Consider the following 24,908-nt stretch of genomic DNA (forward strand, 5'->3'; position numbering starts at 1 on the left):
ACATTCTGTGACAAAGGCCCTTCACCCTCTTCACTCAATCGCTCTTAATGTCCCTTCTTCTCCAAGTTGCTATTTTCAGACACCTCTTGCCAAGCCACTTTTCGAATGCATTAAGTTTATATATCCACCAAATAGCAATAGGTTTCAAATGAGGAGCTCCTCAGTCATAGAGGTAAAATCCAGCACACACACTTGGGGACACATTCTTTTGCCCACTTTTTTTCCTGTTTAGTTGGTTCTATTCAAGTCACACTGGAAGACAATGGTCCATGGAAATCAAGGAGTGGCCATCCTTCTAAAGCGATAGGCACTAAAAGGAAGCCATCTTCATACCATCAGATGACCTCCCGTGAGTTCAAATCCTCTACCTTATCAACTGCGCATCTTCATCTGCAAAACAGGCACGAACTCTTTCCTGAGTCCTGATAGGACTAAGTCAACCACAAGGACTGGAGAGATGGCTGAATGCTTAAGAGCAACTTCTTGTGCTTTGTAGAGAACCCAGGTTCGATTCCCAACCAGTCAGTTTTCTTTAAAACTCCAGTTCTGGGAAATCTGATGTCCTTTTCTGACTTCTGCAGGCACCGTGCACACATATGCTACACATATATGCATGGGGGCAAAACATTCATATACGTAAAATAAAATCTAAAAATAATAAAATATGTGGTATTTATAATAAATGAATTTTATAAAACTGGAATCCAAAACACAGGAAGAGAAAACCCCACAGATATAAATTATATGGTGTGTGTGTATGTATGTGTGTGTGTTATTATGGTTTTGTTTTTTGTATGTTTCATGTCAATGTATGAAACATATACATATATCCATGGGTACGTTTGCCCGTGTGTATGCATGTGGGAGCCAGAGGTCAATAACTCAATATACCTGCTCAGTCTCCATCCATCTTGTTTTTTGAAACAACGTCTCTCAGTGAACTTGGCACTCACTGATTCTATTAGGCTGCTCACCAGAAGCCTCAGATTCTCCTGTCTCTCCCTCCACCTCAGCACTGGGTCACAGACATGAGCAACTATGCTGGGCTCTTACACGGGTACTGGGGATCCAAGCTCGGGGGCTTGTATCTACACAGGAAGCGTGCATAGAGCCATCTCCACAGTCATGTTTGGGTTTGAAACACGGTCTTACTATAAAGTTCCAGCTGATAGGGTATTTGGTGTGTAGCCCAGGCCGGCCTCAAACTCTCAGCAATCCTCCTGCTTCTGCCTCCTAAGTGGTGAGATTATAGGTATACAGCACCACGTGTAGCTCAAACATAGGCAAACCCACAAAGATATAAATTACAGTACGAGATCCCTCCGTTTAGTAAATTCAAAGCCATATTGTCCTTGGGAAATGACTCATTCCAAATCTTCAAAACCATTCCCCTCACTGTGTTCAAAAGGTTAGCTCCCAGGATCTCAGTCAGCAGCTGGGTTTCTTACTGAAGGAGAGTGCATCGCTGGCAGCTTGTCAGCCCTCATCCATTATCTTTCCCTTCGAAACTGGAAGGTGGGTAGCAGCCCAGGGCCAATTATATCTGAGTGCACAAGGTGAAGTTTTACATACATAGTCATCAATTACTGACTCCTGATGGAAGAGACTGTCAAAATGCTTCCTCCAATAAAATGGAAGGCTGGCCTGTAGACAGATCTGCAGCATGAAAATACTCAGTCTGTTAAAAAACAAAAAACAAACAAAACAAAACAAAACAACCCACAAGTCTGCTGTACCTTTTATCCTACCTGCTCTTTATAGACCTCTCTGCCCCATGGACAGAAGTTTCCAGATATCAACTATTATCATTTCTTTTCTAACTTCATTTTTGGTTTCTTGCTTATTTTTTAAAAATGGTTTTTCTTGGGACCTGAGGACACTTTTCACTAAGTCGGGCTCGATGTGGTCTAGAAAAGGCTCTGAGGTAGATGATATGCTCAAAGCAGGTCTGTGCATGTCCCAAATCTTACTTGTACTTTTTTATTTATGATATCCAGTGGAGAAATTAATATTATGAATAAAAAGGGTTGGTCCTTGAAGGAAAGGCCATCCAGAGACTGCCCTAACTTGAGATCCAGCCAATCTGCAGACACCATGACACTATTGCTGATGCCATGTTGTGCTTGTAGATAGGAGCCTAGTATGGCTGTCCTCTGAAAGACTCTGATTCTGACTCTCCCAGCATCTGACTAAGACAGATGCAGATACTCACAATCACTGGACTGAGCCCGGGTACACCAATGGAAGACTTAGGGGAATGACTGAAGGAGCTGATGGGGATTGCAATTCCACAGGAAGAACAATATCAACTAATCGAACTTCCCAGAGCTCCCAGAGACTAAACCACCAATCAAAGAATATACATGGGTTCATGACTCCAGCTGCATATGTAGCAGAGGAGTGCCTTATCTGGCATCAGTGAGAGGGGAGGCTCTTGGTCCTGTGGAACCTTGTTGCCCCAGCAATAGGGGGATACTAGAGTGGTGAGGTAGGAGTGGGTTGGTGGGTGGGGGAGCACCCTCATAGAGACAAAGAGGAGGGGAGATGGGATGGGGAGTTTGAGGATGACTGGAAACCGGGAGGGGGGACAATAACAATTGAAATGTAAATAATAATTAATTAAAAAAAAAAAGGTTTGGTCTTTACTCTGGGCTTCTGGAGATGACTGCCAAGTCCCTGGAAGTCTTGTTTAGCTGAGGTCTTGAAGAACAGTAAAGTGATTTAGAGTCAGGGCTTTCAGTCAGCAAGAGCTTCGTTGCCTACTAGAGTAGAGATGGGTCTTTGAGGAAGATAATGGTGAACACTTCTGCCCTGGGGTTCACTCACTGGATACTGGAAAATAATCTGTCGGGGACATGTTGCTATCTCTCCAGACTCTGTACCATGAACTTCTCTGGGCTGATTTTAATCTCTATGCTTTCCCTGAGCAAACAAATTGGACCCTTCTAGCATTAGCTCTAAGCCTGGGGTGTTTTGAAGAGTGCCCTAAATTTGCATCTGGGTGTCAGAAGGGATGGTGGTATCTCAAGAGATCCTTTCCTCTAACTTTTTAGCTGACCCTAATTCTTAGACATAGGCTCATAAAAACCACTGATTTCAATCGGGGCTATCAGAGAAACCCTGCCTCAAAAACAACGCAAGCAAATAACAAAAGCAAAAGCAAAACAGAACACTGACCTCATGGGAAAAGACGACCTAATTTCTGAGACGTTTGGCCCTGCCAGTCAGGAGAGGAGAATCACAAAAAAAGAAATGAGGTGGTTGTGGCTGCAACAGTCACTCTGTCCGAGGATAGCTTTGTAGCAAATGCTGGGGCCAACAAGCACAGTGCGTAGATGGCAAGGAACTCCTCACTGAGAGCCTGAGAGCCTGGAGACTGAGTTAGGGTCCAGCATCTAGGGTAACAAGTTACACGGTCTCCAGATCACACCAGAAAGGAACTGGGAATTTCACCCCCTACCAGTGCAGACTTTCTTAACTGCTGTTCCAAAAGTAAAGAGAAAACCATTGGTCTAGGGCACTGGTGGGGTTGCTCAGAATTGACATGGTGATCGCCCAGACGTGGCTGGGTGATAAGAGCAGGAAACATGGATAAAATGATAAGGTTCCTCCCAGGCAAAGGGAGTCAGTATTAAGATCATTTCATTCTTCTCAAATCATTCTAATCCCAAGGTCCATCAGAGATGTGGGGTTGATCAGGGACCTGAGATCCAGTTACCACTCAAGGGCAGGGCTTGGGGGTGGGGTGGGGGAGGGAAGAAATGGTTCAGTGGTTAAAGTCCTTACTGCTCTTTCAAAGAACCCCAACCCAGTTCTGAGCACCTACATTGGGCTGGGGAGCAGCTTGCTACCTCCTGTAATTCCAGGTCCAACAGAATGTGTTACCTCTGTTCTCCAGACACCTGCACTTATGTATATACACCTACACAGAGACACACACTTACACAGAGACACACACTTACACAGAGACACACACCTACACAGAGACACACACCTACACAGAGACACATACCTACACAGAGACACACACCTACACAGAGACACATACCTACAGAGACACACACCTACACAGAGACACACACTTACAGAGACACACACCTACACAGAGACACACACCTACACAGAGACACACACCTACACAGAGACACACACCTACACAGAGACACACACCTACAGAGACACACACCTACACAGAGACACACACCTACACAGAGACACACACCTACACAGAGACACACACCTACACAGAGACACACACCTACAGAGACACACACCTACACAGAGACACACACCTACACAGAGACACACACCTACAGAGACACACACCTACACAGAGACACACACCTACACAGAGACACACACCTACAGAGACACACACCTATGCAGATACACACCTACACAGAGACACACACCTACACAGAGACACACACCTACATAGACACATATCTACACAGAGACACACACCTACATAGAGACACACACCTACACAGAGACATACACCTACAGAGATACATACTACACAGAGACATACACATACACATAATAAAAAATTAAATTAAAAAGTAAATTTAAATTTAATTCAACTATAATTTAAATTAAATTTTAAAGCAGGAGCCTGAGCAGCAGGTTTAAACTGGACACCTTTAAGGGCCCCAGCTTCCTTTCCTCTGGTTTCATGATCACACATGCTTTTAAGCTTGGTAGTAGCAATCCGAGAAAGAGGGTGCCTCCATAATCCATCCCAGAGTTCATGTGTGTACACAAGACTCCTCCATCCACACTGCAGGTTTTAATTTCCAAATGCCTCCCAAAGCCCTTCTTGTGCCAGGAAACTCAACACAGACAATAACGGAATTGATCATCCCTTGAAAACATCCTTCACAAATCCCTCCTCTAGAAAACAAGCTGGGCAGCCTGGATTCCCTGATTCTCATATCAAGCCTTGTTACCTCATTCTCTCAAAAGACCCTTTACCCTGTCCTCCATCTACACCGCCCTCACTCCTGGCCCAGAACCTCATGCCTTCCAATGGACAGACAGTATGTCACCTTTCGCAGGCCTCCTGACCCACGGTGACAACAAGGGTTATCATGGCAGGCCTGTGCGGAATGCTTGACATGAAGGAGCTAGTTTAATGTCACCAACTCCAGTAGGACACTGCCCAATTTATAGATGGGAAAACTGAAGCCATCTAAGGCTGACGAATTTGTCCATGTTCTAAAGATAGTAAGTGGCCAAGGCCAAGAGAAAGGGGACTCAGTGACCCCCTAACTATACTGCCTGTCATCAGAGGAGGAAGTCAGAACAATGGCTGAAAACTGGAGGTATCTTTACACATCACTGGAGCTCAAGCAAATAGACAGCAACATGGAAAGCTACAGGGATGGACGGGGCGGTAAAGGTGAGAGCACAGGCGGTGTGCAAATGCTAATTTGGAGACAACGACGTTAACTTCACAGGGGGAAGACTCTTATTTAATGTAAGATGAGTCTTGGAGGAGAAACTACAGGCAACCGCCTTAATAAACCACCAGTTCTTCCTCCTATTTGCATTTTAAGACGCTTTTAAAGACTCGCTGGAAAGGTTGAAATTCTCTCGCACCAAATCTGTTGGAATAAACCTGTGGGAATTACCACAGGACAAGATGGTGCTTCCTTATCTGCATAGGCTGGACCCATAATTCTGTAGCACAATAGTCCCCTAGCAAGCAGCACAGTAAAAAGCTCTGCTCTGTATCAGTGCCTGTTAGAACCACTAGAGGGAGCTCAAGGCCCCCTCTCCGTTGCCTAAGGATTGGCAGGTTATGCTTGTCTGACTAGCTTTTCTCTTTGGAAATCTCTCTTCCCCACATACCCTCCAGTCTTGTGAAGAAATTATTTTGCCTTTCTTCTTGCCCACATCTTTCCTAGAGAAGAGAATGGCAAATTCCAGCAGCCCAGGAATCAAATGTGGGATTAGACATCAGAACCAAGAATTTGGAGTCTGAGGATGACTCAGCCTTTCCCTAGGCTGAGGAACAGAGAAGATCTCCCTGGGGTTCTCCATCACCCATAAGGAGCTTGTGCTCAAACACTGGCTTCACTCTCAAGCATCTGCCTTGGTACCCATTGTAGGCGACTGCTGCAGGAAGTCAGAAGATTTGAGTATTTCTCATTTGTAGGCTACATAACTCTATCAGGCCTCAACGCCCGCCTCCCACTGTACCAAAGGTTGCGAGTCCTATTTCCCTTACACTCTGACTCCAAGAATGTGCTAAGCGTCCCGGCTTCAAGAGAAAAGAAAACCCCACTTTCAAATGTGGTCCCTGGGCCAGCTCTACAGGGCGACCTAAGAACTTGTCAGAAATACAAAAGCAAAGACCCTACCTCAGACTGGCAAGCAGGCATCACAAGTCTGACACCCGTCTGGCCTGTCTACTTTGGATGCTTGTGATGCAGAGGGGGTAAGAGCCCTACAGAATGGTTAGTGACTGAGCCGCCCCAAGCTGTGGACAAGTCAGCAATGGCAGAATGCACAGGCTGTTGAATGCTCTCTGGAAAGGTCAAGATAACCCCAATGCCAATCTTAATCTAACTGGTACCTCACATTGGACAGCTTATCCCATACCAGCAGGCCTGTTAAAATCCCCGAATCTCTTCCTTGCTTCTAACAATCCCACGTAGCAGGTACCATCAATCCCATGGCACAGGTGAGAGCCTTAGGGTTGAGAGGGGAAATCAACTGTCCCTGACTGCCCAGCCCTCAGGAGGAAGAGACAGGATATAAACAAAGAGCTCCCAGAATCCAGAGTCGAAGGCTGAAGTCCCAAGACCATGTGCTATGCACTCTGGTTTCCCAGTCTATGGTGTCAGGGTGGGCAGAGGGTCTGGGCATGGGTTCCATGCATTTGACCAGGCTCTTGCTCACCACTGACCTTAGAAGTGCTCTTGTGATCCTCCCTGCCCCGGCAGCCTGGTCCCTACCCAATACCCGTGCCCCATGGTTTCCACACTCCCAGCAGCTACGCCTTGTAGCCACCTGTACTCCTGCCTCTGGCTTCTTCGGCTAGCCCTACCTGGCCAAGTCAGAGCCAGCCTCAGCAGTGGGCAGAGCCTTAGGGACATCTAATCACTGTCCTATACCATGTGTTTGCAGATGCTGAACTGCCTATATCCATACAACACAGTCTTCACAGGACCGGCCATCTAGCAGGGCTCTCTGCTCAGTCAAAGCAGAGGTCACTAGGCCTGGTCACAGATCAGGGCTTGACATACCAATCATCACAGAAGGGACAGAAGTCACTATCCTGGGACCCCAGGAGAAGAAGGATGTGGCTGATGAATTCACATCACCTCTCCCCACCCTGCAGAACCACAAGGACATCCACCCTCCCCTCTGCACATCTCCCCTCCCAGACTCCAGGGCAACATACCTGACTTGTTTTCATGCTTCGGAGATTCCTGGGGGCTCACAGGGCTGCTGCTTGGGGTCTCCCTGTAGGAAGACGAGGCCCGAAGGGTCACTGTCCCTTTCCCTGTGCAGATTTTTGTAGGGTCCATGTCTGAAAAGGAAGATCCAAAGGACAGGGTTAGAGCCAAGACCTCTGAGGGAGTTGCAGGATAGTCCAGTTAGCAGAGGTTACGGCAGGGGAATGAGATGAACCTGGTTACACCTATGCCTACCCTTCAAACATCTGTGACCAATGAGAATTAATCTGTACAACGGTAGACCAGCATCATGAGATTAGGAGAAGAAGCAAGGTAAGCTCTGAGTAAAGGCATGAGTTACATCAGCTGAAAACATTTCCCAATGGAAGGAAGCTGGCTCATTCCTACGAAATGAAGTTTGAGTTGCTAAGCAGACTTCTGACCAGTTAGTAAGGCATGGTTCACAGAAGAGGTTGTGAAAGATCTCTCAAGCTTGCAGATCACCCTTCTCACGAAAAATAGCAAGCGAGCAACGTGGCCATCGGGGAATGTTCCGAAGAGAAAGGCGACTCCTTGCATCTCTCGTTGGTCAATACTCCTGAACTACGAGACAGAGGGAGGTGCTGTTCACAGATGGGAGCTTTCACACTCCAGTATGATGAGAGAACAGGAAGGTGGCCAGACAGGCTCGGTCACATGCAACAGTGTCCTCTGAACCTCTCTTTCATCTACACAGACTCCTCACTCCACATGCAGGGACAAGGTCCATAAAAGAGCCTGGGCTCTTTAGGAAGACTCTCAAAGCAGTCATCTGAATCCAGGGCGACGTGTCCCTAGCCGCCCCCCCATGGAGGTCTTAAACCACAGATAATACTCAGCCTAAAGGATCAATATCTTTCCTGTACAAACAGACATACTTATGATAAGGTTTAATGTATAAGGTGGGCACAGTAAAAGACTGGCAACAGTGGGTTCTTCTAAAATGGTAGAGTTATAACATTGTAACCAAAGTTATCTCAACTTGTGTGTTGTTTCCATTTAACTTTTCTTCACTTAATATTTAATAACTGTTTCCATTTAGTATTTTTGACTGTAATTCACCATAACTAACTGAACCTGTGGCTAACAGAGAGTCTGCTTGCTTTAGCAGGCCTGGTGTTCCTCCTTCAGGAAAGTCAGTCATGAGGCAGGAAAGGAGTGCAGACCATGCTACTTCTCAGAGCACAGAGCCAAGTGTTTATGTGCAGCTGAGCTAAGTCAACCCCACACTTACTTCCTACAGCCCCATACCTGCCAAACCACTCAAGTCCCGCTTCCTGAGCTAAAATTACCACAATGAGGATGAGAGGCTGGAGCTTAGAGTGTGCCCTGCCCATGTCAGTTTGGGGGTGGAGGATTGGGGGGTCGCAGTAATGAGAAGGCGAGCTTCCTTTTCCCCTGCTTTTTATTCCTGCCCCTGCATCCCTCTTCCATGAGAGAGGAAACCACGAAACTCACAGCACATCACAGACCACATGGCGACCTCAGGGAGCATCTGACCCCATCAAGAAAGTAAGTGGCCGGTGTTATACAATTACTGGGAAAGCCAGACCAGGGTCACAGGGGTGACAGGCAAACTGGCAAAACCGCAGCTCATCTGTCGGCTCCACTTGTCCCACTTGGACTTCACAAAACTTTGAGTCAGAACCTCAAGGAAACTGTACGCCCCCGCCTCTTGGAGAAGAGAGGCAGGAAGGAATTGTAGGTGAAGCCAGAGAGGGGCTGTCGTGCTCTGGGAAATGGCCCTGAGTATCACCCAGGGAACCACCATCTGACATCGACATATATGAGAGCTGCTTCATATTCAGCCTGACTCAGAGGTTCTCCGTGAGGCCAGGTTAACTCTCCAAGAACCGGGGTTTTCACACAAGTATCGGGAGTTGCAAACCTCTTAGGAGTGAGCCCCGCCACAGAGTGAAGGTTCAGCCTCTGCACCAAGCCTTCTAAAGCAGGGAGGACAAGGCTGCAGCTTTTGGTTCTTCCTCTACTCCTCCCTGGCCTACACACTTCAGACAGACAGACAGACAGACAGACAGACAGACACACACACACACACACATATACACACATACACACAAATACATACAGAAAGGAAACAACTTAAGGAGAGGAAATGCCTTATATCATGCAAGGATTAGGGCTCACAGTATGGTGTTAGGAGCAAAGAAGGAAAAGAAACCATGCATGATCCGACAATTAAAAGAAACAGCCCCAAAGAGAGATACCTGGAGGGAGTACTAGGCCTGAAGGGCTTTTCACTGTCTTCACGGGAATTATTTTAACAGCAGATATAGTGCGAGCACGCAAAGGGTCGGCTGTTGAAAACACAAAAGGGTAAACGGTGCATCCAGAAACAACATTTGGGAGACGCTCAGGCAAGTCGAAGAACTGTGCGGGGACAATAGGAGGAAGCTGCCTACGCTAGAAGAACAATGCAAAGAGACGTGGATGCCATCATTAAAAATAGCCTGCTTTCTCTCTCTGGGGTTCTGGGCCAAGATGGCTGAAGCCTTTCTGCGGCCATCATTCAGATGGAGTTGATCCATGCGTATTGGCAGCCCCTGGCACAGAGAGCTTGCCAAGGCTGGACAGAGACGTACAGACACACAGATGGCCTGGCAAGTAGAAGGGGGATACAATCTGAGTACGAGATGTCCCTTGGGAATAGTGGGTCATCTGCCGTACAGCCAGGCTTTGAGGACAGGGTTATGGCTGCAGGCTGAGTGCAGCTAAGAGAGGAATACTCTTGTAGACTGCCTGGTCCTTGAGGCCTCAAAGCTGCTTCTCTCAAATCGTACCTTTTAGGATCCTGTGCCTGCTCTGACAGTCCATACCCTCTGACCCCACGCAAATCGGAACCCCTATCTGGTGGGGAACAGATGGTGCTGCCTAAGCCCGCACTTTGCTACAAAGGAGGTGCCAAGTGTCCAAGTGTGGATGATGAAGGCTCTGGACAGCACCCCAGTACTCAGCAGTGCTGGACGCTGAGACCCCATTCCTTGTCTGCCTAGATTCCCATCTCAATGACGGGCACATCGCCAAACCTCCCTCGGTCTTTCTCTTTAACAGCAGTAAGGAAAGAAAGATGCACAAGGGTACCAAAGTGACCCCAATGAACTGTGCCCAGGGGTCTTAGAGTCATAGAACACAGAATGACACAGGGTAGGTCTGCTTAAAAATAAGAGACTATCTATCAACTCAGCACCACGTGACTGGGATTGTCAAGTGGGCAGGAAGGAAAGTGGGAAACACCTTCAAGGTGGACAGCACCCATCCTGCCCGTCCTGCCACTGCCTTGGGCACGCACACGGTATATGTCTGCAATAACTAAGTCCAGAGTGACAATTCTGCATATATCTAGATTGAATGAACTTCTCACAGGAATCTGATCACTGAATCTTAACAATCTCTTGGGAGACGGTGCTGGGGTGGGAGCAGAGCTGGGCTGCCATCTCCAGAGGAAGAAGTAAGAGGCTTAGCTAATCGCTCAGTCACTTGTTCTACGTTTGTTCTCAAGTGCAGAGGCTGAGGCAGGAGCCCAGTTATGCTGGCTCAGGGTTCACTGCAGGCCACTCTGGTAACCTATAGGTTACAACCTGTCTCTTGTTTCCTACCTAACGTGAGTCTAGCTAAGGCAGAGAGAAGCCATCATTACCTGCTGTGACATACCCTCTGCCCCTTAAAAAAAAAACTCTTTTAATAAAAGTCTCTTCTATAGGCAGATTTAGAGATGGAGCTGGTAGTCCCAGGGTTTCAGAAGCCCCTCCATGCTTCCAGTTTAAATAAATACTCCCTTGCAGCCCTTCACAGCCCTGCTCCAAGCAAGACAGCCAAGATGGCCCAAGACCCTGAGAACATAGCCCACATGAACTTACACACTGAGTGGAGAAGGGCAGAAAGCCAGGGAGGTGGGGGACAAAAGTGGCACTGAATTCCTGTCCCCAACGAGCTTAGCCTCATGCCATTCAAGCCTCTCACTCCCCACCTTTCGCCCTCTGCCTTCTCTCTCCAGAGCGATCCTGCTGAGTGAACACCTTGCCTTCTCCAAGGGAATATTTGGGTGCATTTGACGAAATTTACAAAGACTAAGTATGGAAAATTCTGAAATTATTCTTTGGGAGAGGCACCTTTTTTTTTTTTTTTTTTTTTTTTTGACTTCAATGCCCCAAGCAGAGATTTTTATCGGTCCTCAGTGGCACTGTAGAACACATAGATCGCTGCTCATGGAGTCACTGGAGCCCAGGATGGGATGCAGAAGTACGCACTGAGGTCACACTGCCTCCCTCTGGAGGTAAGAGAAGTTGCACCTGCAGAGATGACACCCCCACCCCACCCCCGTGTCCGTCTCTGCTCTTCACAGGCAGAACTGGGATCACGTTCATCTAATTACTCCAACTTTGTTCCTGTACCTTATACTGCAAGACCAATGTCGGATTGGGGGTCGGAGTGTCCTAGGCAAACAGGACCTCGAGAGGCATCCTCTTCATTATTATTTTTTTAAGCAAAGGGAATTTTTATTTTAAAAACAAAGGAGACTTAGTAAGTAGGAAAGGAAAACGTTCTCAGGATCCAAGAGGGAGCGGCTGAGAGAGGCCCCCAAAGTGTGCTGCCAGGCTCTTGAATGCCTTCTTACCATATCAATAATTCAGTTCACATTTCTCTCTCCTATTTGGAAGAATTTTTACAGTGAAAATATGAGGACCTAGAAGGCAGCTTAGTGGCAAAGCACTTGTCCATGTGGACACAGCTCTTTTGAACACAAGGGGAGGAGTTAAAATCAATGACACTGAAATGACTTCATTCACAGGTGTGTTCACATTTGTGACAGGTGAAGGTGCCTGTACACAGGCAATTCCAGGCCAATGAGTGCCATCTGCACCAGGTATGACACTTACCCAGCACCCACTCTCTAACCCGCCAACCCAGCATCCCTGTGAGCACACCATCTCAGAGTTGGAAGAGGCAGCCTCAGACCCATAAAGACCTGACCACAGCTCAGGTCTCAAGAAGCCATGACAGGAACTAAGCCTAAGACTAGGCCAATGATGTCTTCCCCAGAGAGGTGGGAATGTCCCTACCCAGCATGCCCTGCATCTTCCGGAAACGCTTTCTCATACCAAGCCTTACCTTTGTCTGGTCCATGGCTGCCAGGTGCCAAGCCATTCACCACAGCTTTAGAACTTCCAACATCACATTCTGAAAGAAAGATGATGAATGGAAGGCTTGTGACCATGCTTGTTCAACAGTCAGAGTATGAGGTAGGATAGAGTTAAGACACTCAGCAGTTCTGACCACACACACACACACACACACACACACACACACACACACACACACCCCATCAGCTTTCTCAGGCTTGGGACCAGCACCCCAGGGTGCCTGGGGGAGTTCTGAACCAGACCGGATGCAAAGGCTATTTGGGGATGGGAAGTGTGTTGTGGGGCATACAAATCCTAGTGCTTCACTGGAGTTCTTTGACATTTAAAGTGTCTCAATGGCTGCCCCAGGTCTACTTGTCAAAGATGAGCTGACTTTTCTATAAACTTCGGCTTTAGACACTGTCGCTCTTCACCATTCTGGAACCTGTGTTACTGTCCCAGAGATGGCATGGTGTCCTGACCACTCATTCCACCTCCCTTTTCTAACTGAAGCCTCAGTGGCACGTCACAGCCCTGCACTCTCCTGCCTGCTCTCAACTCCTGAGAAGGTGAGATTTTCAGACTTGGATCTTGGCTACAAAGTCCCTAGCCAGGAAGACTTCACCCCCTTTCCTTACTTTAGGGAAATCCTTGGGGCTCAAGCTGACTGCCACTTCAGTGTCATTTGAGATTTTCCTGAGCTCTGCTCAGCTGCCAACACTGACACCCTCCCTGCCTACCGGGTTCTCCACCCGTCACTTGTGGGAACTCAGAGGTGGTCTAAGGAAGACCAAGGGTATGTGGCCAATGGCTTGGAGGGACTCTCACAGCAAAATGGCAACAGAGCTACAATTGTTACTACAGTTCTTTAAGCATGTGTTTGCCAGGGTTGCTAATCCATGCTGAGTATCCCACAATTACTATTTCACTATCTCCTTGGGGTCTAGTCCTTGGGAGCTAAAGTTAGGAACTGCAATTCTATTGATAAGATAATTGAGGCTCAAAGGGCCAAGCCTATCTGAGCTCACTAACCAGGAGACTGAACTGCCCCACTTACAGCCCATCTTCTTCCCCAACTAAGATAAGCAGTCTTGTTTCCTGACTTGTTATAAATTCCCTCAAATGGTAGGCCCTAAAACCCACTTCACATCCTATGCGCTAATCTGGCTAAAACTAAGCCACCTTACTGGGGCTTTTACCAGGCAGCCTCTTGAAAGGCTGAGCGCCTGATAAACAGGTTACAGTGCAGCCAGGCCGTACAGCACCTGGGCAGCCCTTCCCCCACAGTGGCCCGGACTGCCCAGAGTGTATCCTGTTTGTGGCTCACAGACAAAGGCTCACTCTCTTAGAGTCAAATCCGCCCTGAAGCCTCATTTCGGGACAGTGGAAGAAGGGGTGGGCTGGGGGGGGTGTTAAGAAAGAAAAGGGGCTCCTACTGCCTACCACATACCCTTTACCTGTCCTGTCCCTGAGCACCTCATCTAGATCACATCTCTCCAACTGTGCCATCTGTACCAGGTATGACACTTACCCAGCACCGGCTATCTAACCCGCCATCCCAGCATCTCTGTGAGCACACCATCTCAGGAGCAGCCTGTGAGCTACTACCAGGTTCACATTCTTTCTCTCCCCTTTCCCTTTTTAGCTAAACAGAGCAACCGAACTGAAATAAGCATTTGGGATTTAGAAATTAACACTCAAAACAGGGCTCAGCTTTGGTAGCGTATGTGGCTGTACCACGCTGTTGTGTCCCCCTCGCCCCCTTGCCCCCTCGCCGCTCCCCCAACCCCGGCACTGCAGGGCAACTGGACACAGCTGATTAATTCCTCAGAGTTCAGTTTCCCCATCTGTATGTCAGAGGCATCAAGCTAGGCCCGGCTTGAGAGTGTGGTGGGGGTTCGGAGAAACAAGAGCCTGCTAGAAAGTTGCTTCCCTCAGAGAGAGAGAGAGAGGCAGCTCAGGACCAGCTGAAACAGTAACAATACGCTTTTTTTTTTTTTTAAACTGCCATTCTTTCCACTAAAGATGCAACCAAGTATTTTCCATTTAGCTACTCTCTTTCCAACATGGTAAACATAAGAGTACACAGCCTCTCCCTCCCCACCCACCTTCACCGGTAGTGTTTTCATTTCCTTGGGATTAAAAATCCCAAGACAGGATTTTTCAGGTCAAAAGGCCTAGGATTTTGGACTCCTGGGCGAAGTTTCCTTCCAGCACCTGCCTGAGAGATTCAGAGGAGGAAGGCACCCCCCTGGGAACCTCCCGGCCCCCTCCTTCTCCTGCCTTTAAAACTATCAGGAATAGCAACCGGCCTAGAAGAGCAGGAGACGTTACTAGCCCCAGAGCAAGTTTTTGTTTGTTTTTAAAGGGAAATAGGAAAATGGTCCAGGCTATTATAAATGATAACAAAGGGCAGGACTGGGGACATGGCTCATCTGTCACAACCATTACCAAAACGGGTGAAGCCCTGGGTTCCATCTCCAGCACCAACTATATAAAAGTGGAGCGGAGGCACACACATGTAACTCCAGCACTTGGGAGCCAAAGGTAGGATGATCAAGATTCCAGGTCATCCTTGCCTCCATAAAGGAGAGTTCAAGGCCAGTCTGGGCTAAATGTATGCATCTAAAAACATAAGAATGACCCAAGTGGCAAACCAAAGAAACTGAGTCAGTGAGATGCATCCATGTCTACTTTGGCACAGAAAACACACTGAAGGGGCCCAGGGCAAACCAAGTCCCTCACTTTACCAGGAGGAACTCCAGGCTAACAACAGCAAGATACCACACACGTGCAGATCCTGTCACGTCCACAGGCACAGAGCTCAGCATATTAGGAGCTTTGCTGTCCTCGGTCTCAGAAAACTCCCAATGATTCAGTCAGGGCTATTATCATGTCCACCTCACAGCAGAGAAGCAAAGGCCCAGAGCACAAGCACACAAGCACATAGGTGCATGGGCACGTGAAGCATAAGGGGACAGGTGCAGCCCTGAACTGCCCCCTCCATAACCCTCCCAGGCCTCACCACACACGGTCCTACACAGGTCAGGACTTGGCTAAACACTGAATGTAAATAAATAGGAAAGACTCTTTAAGCTATAGGTCTCTGAATGAACCTATTCTCAATGAGGTGCTGGATCAGAAGAATCCTGAGTGACATATTACATGGTCCCCTGCCTCCCATCCCCACCTCAAGTCCAGGAGGCCAAGGTGGGACCAATACCCGGAAGGAAATGTCTCCAGGCTGGAACCTGAAGAGAGTCAGCTGCATAAGGCACAGGAATCTGTCCCCTGTTCCGCCTTCCCTGCTCCAAGCCTCCCATCCCGTTCAGGACTAAAACTACTCGGAGCACTTTTATTTAGATCCTGATTCTTAAAAGCAAAAGTTAGTTGTTCTGAGAGCCGGATAAAGTGTTGGGTTAGCCCCCAATCTGGGGATAAACATGATTACACCGTGTATTTGGCCTCGATCATCTAGATTAAGAAAGACCGCTAAGGTACCGAAATGTGCCGAAGTTTCTCAAACACAGACTTAAAATAACTGCAGCTCACTGTATGTCAACGATAACCCACGGGAAGGAAAGGAGGCTCCTGTGAAGACAGCCCTGGAATACACAGTGTGCGGCACAGCTCTTCATAATCGTGGGTGGGACAATCATTTGCACTGTAAGTGCAAATGCTGCTGTTAATGACACTAAGATATAGGGAAATCTAAGTGCACCCGTGCACTTTCATAGATCTGACAAGAGAAGGGGGGGGGTTTAAATGACTTACCAGAACTCATGCTGGTGGCAGGCAAGTCTTCTCCAGCTGCTGCTCCGGAGGGTTCTGCAGAAAAGCACACAAGGGAGCGGATGGATGGCAGTTGCATGATAAATCCCCACGGTTAGTGTTGAAAATGCAAACACTGTAACCCTTGGTCAAACAGAGCTGAACCGGGAGCCACGTGGCCAGGCTTCTAGTTCACAGCTAGTCACAGATTCTGAGGACTTGGGGCATCTCACTCAACTTCCTTGCTTCATTTTGTCTGCCTGACTCTGTTTAGATACCATCCCAGATCTCCTCAAGCAACAAGTCAATTTAAAAAAAAAATAACTTTGTAAATGTTTAAACAAAACAAAAGAAACAAAATACTATCATCGGAGGTTGATATGTAATTGTGGATGTTTACAGTGGATGCTCACAATGTACCAGAAAAATGTTCTAGGTGCTTTAAATAATTTGACTCATGACAGCAAGCATTAACACAGTGTTAGTTCGAGAATGAGGCACGGGGAGGTGATGCAGCTTGCCTGACTATGCTGGGGTGGATCATGGAAACTAAGCAGCCTGAATCAGGGGCCGAGTGTCTAGGCACTGCCCCTCTCACTTATGGGCAGACATTATCACCAATGTTCAAGTGGATAGCCCTCAGAATTAAGAGATCTCAAGCCATGGGTGCTCACAATGTGAGACCTTTATTGCTTTTGGATGGTGATGAAGACCAAGCCCAGAGTTTCAAGGGTACACTAACCAAAGACTCAACCTCTAAACTGCATTGATGCTCAAGTCAAACTGTATTAATATGCTTTGAAAAAAGACATGGACTGCAGTGGTGTGTGCCTGTAATCCCAGGCAGGTATATGCAGGAGGATCAGGACCTTAAGGTCATCCTCACCACATTGTAAGTTTGAGGCCAGTCTTCACTATAGAAGATGGTCTACAACCATACAACTTTAATCGTGCCCAATCTCATCTGAAGTTAAGTAGGGTTGGGCCTGACTTATAGTCATATGGGTTATGAATACACACACACACACACACACACACGCACACGCACACGCACACGCACATGAACACACAAATTATAGCATTTGACGAATAAGCAGACCCTACAATTACCAACAGAGTCACAACACACTGCATTTCCATCATCCCCAGAAAAGGTCATTATGTCTCCTTACAGCCAAGTATGTCACACCAAGCTCTTAGGAACCACTGACTACTTACCATCTCTAGGGTTTGACTACTTTCTAGGATTTTCTACAGACGGTACCCCACACAGTAATGTTTTTGCCTACCTTTTGAAACCCCAGTGGCTTCAAATGCTTAAGTCTCCTTCTGGACTCCACTCTACCCACTCAGTTATCTCTATCCAATAACTCACGAGTTTGATTACTACTTCCTACATAATCCTGAAAGAAAGCAGATACATACATTTACCTAGTTCGTCCCTATTCAAAATCTTTTTTTTTTTTTTTTTTTTTTTTTTTACCATTTTTGGTCCTTTACATTTCTCATTTGTCTTGTTTTATTTTTGAGATAGGATTTTCCACTGTCATCTAGGCCAAACTAGAGCTCATTGTGTAGCCCTGACCTGCCTCAAACTTGCTGAGATCCTCCTCCCTTGACCTTTCATGTGCTGGTATACCCAGCTAGGTCCTTTGCATTCTCGTGTGAAGTTTAAATGCTTCATCTTTTTTCCTCAAAGGAAAGAAAGTAAGGAAAAGAAGAGAAAGAAAAGGTCTTTTGGGTTTCTAGCTGGGATTTTGTAGACTCTGTAATCACTTAGGAGTAAACTAGTATTTCCACAATATATGCTCCGGTTACTGGGCAAGGCCCCTCTCCCTTTAGCCATGTCTTCCTTGATTTCTCTCACCAATGTTTTACAGGCTTCAAAATGAAGGCCTTGAGCACCAACTGGTTCCTCCCACATAGGACACCTCAAGCTTTCTGCAGTTCTACAGTTCCATCCAGGGACACTGAAATGGGTGGCAATGCTAGACAAAAAATTCAGGTCCAGTCTTCAACATCCTCAGAACCTCAAAGAGTCAAGTAAGCAGACAGATGAAACTCAGAAGTCAATTTGGGTGAGAAATTCTACAACTCTGATTACAAATGCAGAGTTGGATTCTAAAAGAAAAACCGCCAAGCAGGACAGGTTTAACAAATGCAAATGTTAGTAGGTCCAAACATCCCCAACTCAGAAAAACAGCAAACCTGTACAAGAAGAAAAAGAAGAAATCAGTCCAACCTTTCAACAGTCACCTAGATGTAAAGACCTCCATTTGTCAGTTACAGATGCTAGAACCAGCTAGATGTTTCCACAAACAAGGAGAAGCCTGTTCACTTCCTGCTAGAAACTCACCCACTTGGCAAAGACTCACACAGCTGGAAGGACGGACAGTGGCATGCCCAAAGAACAGCCACCATCAACAGAACAAAACCCAAAGCCGGTGACGACGCAATGCACCTCTGACGGGAAAGGACATCAGCAAGGCTGTGGTGGGAACCACTGAAGTGGTCCTCCTGAGACCCCAGGAGGAAGCTACCATGTGAAGCAGTTATGTGATGACACCTCCCATCTTCACTCATAAGAGCCAGACAGAGGAAGCCTAGGTGTGCGTCAATGCATGAATGAGGAAGGCGCCAAGGCTAACAGTGAAGCGGTAATTTGCTACCAAGCATAGTTACGTCCTTTGTAGGAAAACAAAACTAGAGATCCTATTAAGTGAAATAAACCACACTCAAAAAAAAAAAAAAAGTCTTCCCTATGAAGACTTTAGTTCAGTTTTTGTTTGTTGTTGTTGTTGCTGTTGTTTTGTTTTTGTTTTTTTTCCCCAAGAGAGGGTGTAAAGGTACAACTGGAAGGAATTAAGGAACCAGAGATGAGGGTCAAGGAAGATACTAGGAATAGCAGTAGATGAAACCAAAGAACATTATATGCATAAAAACGTCACAAGTATGGGAGTCATTGTGGACTGTCAGCTTGAGAGAACTGAGAATCACCGGCCTCCGGGCATGCCTGTGAGATATTGTGTTAATCATGTTCATGGGGTAAGAAGACTAGCCCGCCATAGATGGCACCATCCCTAGACTGTATCCTCCTGGCTGTACAGAATGGAGAAAGCCAGCTGAGCACTAGGCAAGAATCTGCTGCTCTCTGTGGCTAGGGTTTCTTCAAAAATAATAAAGATATTGATTACATCAGACGTAGAACTCAAATGTTGATGTCAATATTAAGTAAAGGAAGCGGGACACATATACCATAACCACACTACCCCCTGGTACTCTCTGTCCCCGTGGTCTCTCCACATCAATGGCTAGCCCCACATTGGCACTGGCTACTCTCTGACCCCAGCAGCGGCTGCCCTCCTGCGACTCTCTGCTGTGAACTCTGTTCACAATACCAGCATCCCCTTAAGATCAAAACTCTAGAGGCTTGTAATTTATCCATCAGATTTATATCAGTAAATTCTCACCCCACAAAATGCCCACACAATAAACTCTGAACCAATTGATAACCATGTAAACTGCCTACCTAGATAAGACACACTGTCCTGTAAAAATCCATCCCTTATAAAATATTTATAAATACCTGTAGCCCTGTAAGGCCACACGGATTCTAGGTCGTCCTTCTCCGCCTCCACCTTGGTTCCTCTCCTTCCTCCTTCCCTCTTTCTCCCCTCTCCAAAACTCTGTGCCTGCCTTACTTTTTCACTGCCCAATCACAGGTCTTGCCTTATCTTGTGCCTGCCCTCACCTGCATACAGACATCAATCCACACTCAAATGCTTATTTTATGTAACAGACCTCTGATACTAGCACTTGCCCTCTGACCCAGGGACCGAAGCGTGGCTCCCCAGCACAACATAAAGTGCCAGGTGTTTGTTCTGTAATCCCGGTGCTGAGGAGGCCGAGACAGGAGGATCCCTGAGGCTTGTGGCCAACTAGACTAGAAAAGCTCAGGGTCAGTGAGAGACCCTGTCTCAAAATAGGGTGGAGAAGTGATTAAAATAAATGCCTTGCGTTGACCTCTGGCCTCATATATACTCACACAAAGACACCCAAGACACAAACACAGACATACACGCACACCCTCTTGTACTTAGCTGTTAAAATTTACTTTTAAGCCATGCTCTAAAACATGATTTGGTTGAACAAATATTGGCACAGCTTCAAAATCTCCCATAAGCCCTTTCCCAGGCTAGAAAGTCTCTGGGTAAAAGCCCAAAAGAGAAAAATGACTCCACCTAGTGGCAAAACCAATCAACTGCAAATGGTCATTTATTTCCTGTAGAGGAGACCAGCATGTCCCAGCTTGGGTGGGCCAGGGAGAGACAAGCCACCATCCTACATATACCTAGAGCTGCTGGTCCTACCATACTTGGGCAATGCAGCACGGCATCCACACAGGCATTCCACCCAAGAACAAGATGTGAACTGGCCACGGCTCAGAAGGATGATCCAGATCCCCAACAGTTCCGCCGGGGGCCTCTTTACTTCTAAAGTCCGACAAGCTTTGCTGACTAAGAAAGAATAATGTGCTAAACGGCAAAAGTCACACTCGTGCTTCTGGCTGAGACAAGACCAAATAACTAAATATGACCTGTTCACTAAGAAGGAAAGGTCTTGACGTGGACAGTCGGAGGGAGGAACGTAGCTGGAGAAAAACAATTTGTAGGAAGAAGTCTTAGCAGAGAAGGAGGCTCAGTTTAGCCTCTCACACAGCACACCCCTGTCTCTCTTCAGTACCACGGTATGTTGTCTTCATGACTCCTCTCTATTTCCAACATAAGACGAGACTAAAAAGTCATGAGCTTTGTACCTGTGCCCACTCAGCCAGAAAGACCTACCTGCAGAGTCCTACCTTTAAATAGACGAGACTCCTCTACTCTGCTGCAGTTGCTTATAAAGGGAGCCAGCTCTCCTCAGAGCAAAGTGTCAGCTATGCTCAGTCATGGAAACCCAACCTGAGACCGGCTTCACACAGAGGCAGTTATTCCCAAAGCCTTGAGCAGAGCGGACAGCTTGCAAAGGCCCAGAATAACGTCCCGCCCGATTTCTCTGGACTTGTTTATCCCCGGCCAGAGAGGCACATCTATCTCTCCAGCTCTCAACAGCACCTTCTCAATCGCCACGAATGTCATTTCTTTTCAAATTCACTCTCTGCATTATTGGAGGGGGGGAGCAGAGGGCCCTTCAGAAAATGGAGATGGTAACTCTGAGCTGGGAGAAACTTCCTTTCAAGGGGAAGAAACTAGGATAGGGTTTGCCCCGATATTAGCTTCGATCTGGAATCCCAAGAATCAGCCGGGGGCTTGGAACAAAACAGGCTGGTGGTTTCTCGGGGGAGGGAGTCCTAGGAAAACATGTCAAACAGGCCACCCCCTACATCTTCCCATTTCCTCCTGGAGTCCCTCCAACTCCATTTCCGTTCTGACCAATTATCTGAAACGGCTTTCAGAAAGGTCTCACATGTACACATTCAGCCAAGTCCGACCGTTTCTGTGCTAGACAGAGCTTCTCAGGTCTACGGACCACAGTTAAGACAGTTAACTTCTTCCTTCCCACAAGCACATTCTGACTGTTGAGTGTCAACACCATAGACAATGACAACAACAAATGACTTCTAGCAGACTATAAGGACCGTCCTGGGAAAACGTGTGGGTCTTTGAGGAGCTCAGAGCCACAGGGTCACAAGCTAGTCCACACTCATTTCCTTCAGGGTTCATCGGGAGTGTCAGAACAAGATGATTGCAGGCCTTCTGGCCCATTTCCATAATCTTCCAACTGTGTTGGAAGAGGGTTCACGAGCCCCCAGCCCACTGGGCAGGCTCCCACCCACCCACTCCCCACTTGTCATTTCAACCCTTGAGTTGCTCTTGGCAACTTCATTAGCGTCTACTTCCTAGGTTCTCCTCTGATAAATGAGGTCTGTGGCTGCAAAATGCAGGGTTCACAAGCCTGGAATCTGAGCCACGTCTTCACCGAGTGGGCACAAATACTGAGTTGTGGTTTTATTTTGTTTTAAGTCTACCTTCTACCAATGTCTTTGTTTTAAAGACTTGTTTTATATTTTGATTTACTTATAGAAGAGGGTGTTGCGAGTCCCTGGACCTGAAGTTACAGGCAGTTGTGAGCGACCCAACGAAGGAGCCCAACTTAGGTCTTCTAGAACTGGAGCAAGGTTCTTAACCTCACTGCCATATCTCGGGCACTTCCACACACTTGCCTCCCCCCTCCCCCCATTGCTCATCTGTTTCCTCAGGATAGCCTCCACCTTCAGTGTTCAGAATGCCAGCCCAGCCCTCTACAGTTACCTAACAATCTGTATCACGTTAGAAGTTTCCAATGGTACCCACACCTCACTGCACAGTACAAAGTCCAAACAAGGAGATTCAAGGCCAGGCTGGGTCCACTCCTCATCCTTTCCTGCCTGCTCTGTCTCTGCTGCCTTAAAGGAAGCTCACCAGACAGAGCTCACCTGGCTGCCAGGGGAGGGAGGGGTGGTAGTATTCGTCTCTGTTCCCTAACATCAAGTAGGAAGCTTGGGGGAGACCAAGCATCTAATAGCACTGGTGAGGGAAAAATCTGCCCCTTGAGAACATGTCTAAGGGCACCATCCTCTCTCCTTCTTCAGTATCCCCCTCCACCACCAGACCTGGTAAAGTTCTTCTTCCCTAATTCTTCATTTTCCTTGCCCGTGTATCCTTATACCCACCACTCTGATCCACCCTCAGAGTTCCAGACCATGCGCTCGCTCTATGCCTCAGATCTGTCCTACCTCACAACTGCCAGGCGCTGACTTAAGCAAGAAAAGAGCTCCTGTATCTGATTCCAACGAGGGCCCCTCTTGCCCCAAAAGTTAGTCAGGCAGCACAAAAAGGCAAACCATTTGTTGGCAAAGTCCGCTGATCTGAAACGGTGTTCCTTTAGCAAATGCTATGTACAAGGACAGTGCCTGGCCCTACTTCTGCCTCTAAGACTATCACAAGACGAAGGACAGGAGATATGCCTGGAAGACATGATATAGCCAGTCAGAGGTCTCTTCGGGTTCCAGTCTGAATGAAGTGTGACTGGGGAGAATGGAAGAATGAATAAATACAAAAGAAGCCAATTAACCAGTCGTGTTGTTCCTAAAGTTGCCCCAAATGTCACCGTTGTAGGAAAACAATGATCCTAAGGTGCCATGGGACCCAGAAGGGAGAACACAGTCCTACCTCCCCTCCCCCCACGTGCTCCACACACCCTAACTCTACGTGCGGCATACTTGACAAAGATGGACCCCATTTCCAAGCCTTCAAGACCCACCAGCCTAGAAATGGCACAGTGCACAGTGGGCTGGGCCCTCCTCCACCAACAGGAGATCAAGAAAGTGCCCCACAGACTTCCTCCTAGGCCAATCTGATGGAGGCAATTTCTTATTTGAGAGTCCCTCTGCCCAGGTGAATCGAAGCAAAACCACCTGACGTATGTGAAACTAGACTATTTTTACATTTGGGGACTTCTAATATTTGCAATAGAAATGAAATGAATGAGGGATCTGAGATCTGCATGAAATTCACCCGTGTTTCACCATGCCTAACGCCTACAGGTCAACAACCAACTCTATGTTACTTTCAGCATTGGCCGTCAATCCATCACATGAGACTTGAGTGTGGGCTTTTGAAGTGTGGCGTCACTCCAGCAGTCAAAGAGTTTGGGATTTTAGAGCATTTCAGATTTGGAGCTTTAAGATCAGGGATGTTCAACCTGTAAAACTTTTTTGTTTTTCATGAAAAACAACTTTTCTTAGCTCATATTTGATATCTGAAATCTTTAGAACTTTCGAGAGGAAACTCCAGCAAACAAAAAAAAGTCACTAATAATCTTGTCTCTGAGAACTCCACACGGCGCACTTTTCCACTGAATTAACAGCAGTGACTGGCGTGCAGAATTCTGACATTAATCATATCCACTGCTTTTGCTTGGGAGGCCAGGCTACTCCACTGTAACTCCTTATGAGGACTCGGGAGACACGGAGTGACTCAAAGGTTCTGCCAGATTTCCTAAAGAAGCAACTACACCAAGTATTTCATTTTAGGAGGGTCACAGGGACTGCCAGGTAACAGCACACATCGTCCCTCCCTTAGACACTAACCTCACCCCTGCCAGCTCCCTGCGCCTCTGCTTTAGTATTCCAGAACCCTTCGCTACTTCACAATCCCTTTGGATGTGCAACTCTGGGCATACAAAGGTACTCAGGCATGCATTGTTAACCAAGACAAGCCCTAAAAGTGAAAACTGGCCCATTTGTGTTTCCCAAATATGGTCCTGTCTACAGAACCCAAACAAAACTGACTGTCTGACTGTGGCATCTAGTGAATTTGGATCTCTTCCCTTAAGACAATCTAGAGAATTCAAAACAGGGCAGATTCCCAAACTCATTAGATAAAAGGAAAGCATCGTTACAAAGATTTATAAAGAGTCTTAAAATAAGGGCAGGCCCATGACAGAAATACCACACTCTTTCTGAAGGGGTCACTGCACACTGATGAGAAGTCATCAATGGCTGCGCCTTCAA

General features: G+C 47.1%; 1 protein-coding gene and 2 long non-coding RNA genes across 53 annotated transcripts in view; 1 reads left to right on the forward strand and 2 right to left on the reverse strand.

The window, feature by feature from the left end:
* Positions 1–24,908, reverse strand: part of Sorbs1 (sorbin and SH3 domain containing 1) — a 222,725-nt gene that overhangs the window by 98,205 nt on the left and 99,612 nt on the right. For 34 of the 51 annotated variants that reach the window (XM_087590881.1, XM_087590680.1, XM_087590675.1 and 31 more), the window contains 4 exon segments: positions 16,358–16,411; positions 12,573–12,641; positions 9,671–9,760; positions 7,412–7,540 (listed from right to left, as the gene is read on the reverse strand). In XM_087590881.1, the coding sequence (XP_087447007.1) occupies positions 7,412–7,540; positions 9,671–9,760; positions 12,573–12,641; positions 16,358–16,367 (298 nt within the window). In that variant the 5' untranslated portion in view covers positions 16,368–16,411. 51 annotated transcript variants of the gene reach the window in all.
* On the reverse strand, positions 1,877–7,354 carry LOC148007912 (uncharacterized). The gene is made up of 2 exons (XR_015653355.1): positions 4,099–7,354; positions 1,877–3,976 (listed from the first exon to the last, which is right to left on the reverse strand). It is a non-coding gene; the product is annotated as an uncharacterized LOC148007912 (long non-coding RNA).
* Positions 8,739–19,106, forward strand: LOC148007913 (uncharacterized). The gene is made up of 2 exons (XR_015653351.1): positions 8,739–8,957; positions 18,235–19,106. It is a non-coding gene; the product is annotated as an uncharacterized LOC148007913 (long non-coding RNA).

The sequence above is a fragment of the Rattus norvegicus genome, chromosome 1, assembly GCF_021556685.1.
Source record: "Rattus norvegicus strain SHRSP/BbbUtx chromosome 1, alternate assembly SHRSP_T2T, whole genome shotgun sequence".
NCBI classification, from domain to species: Eukaryota; Metazoa; Chordata; class Mammalia; order Rodentia; family Muridae; genus Rattus; species Rattus norvegicus.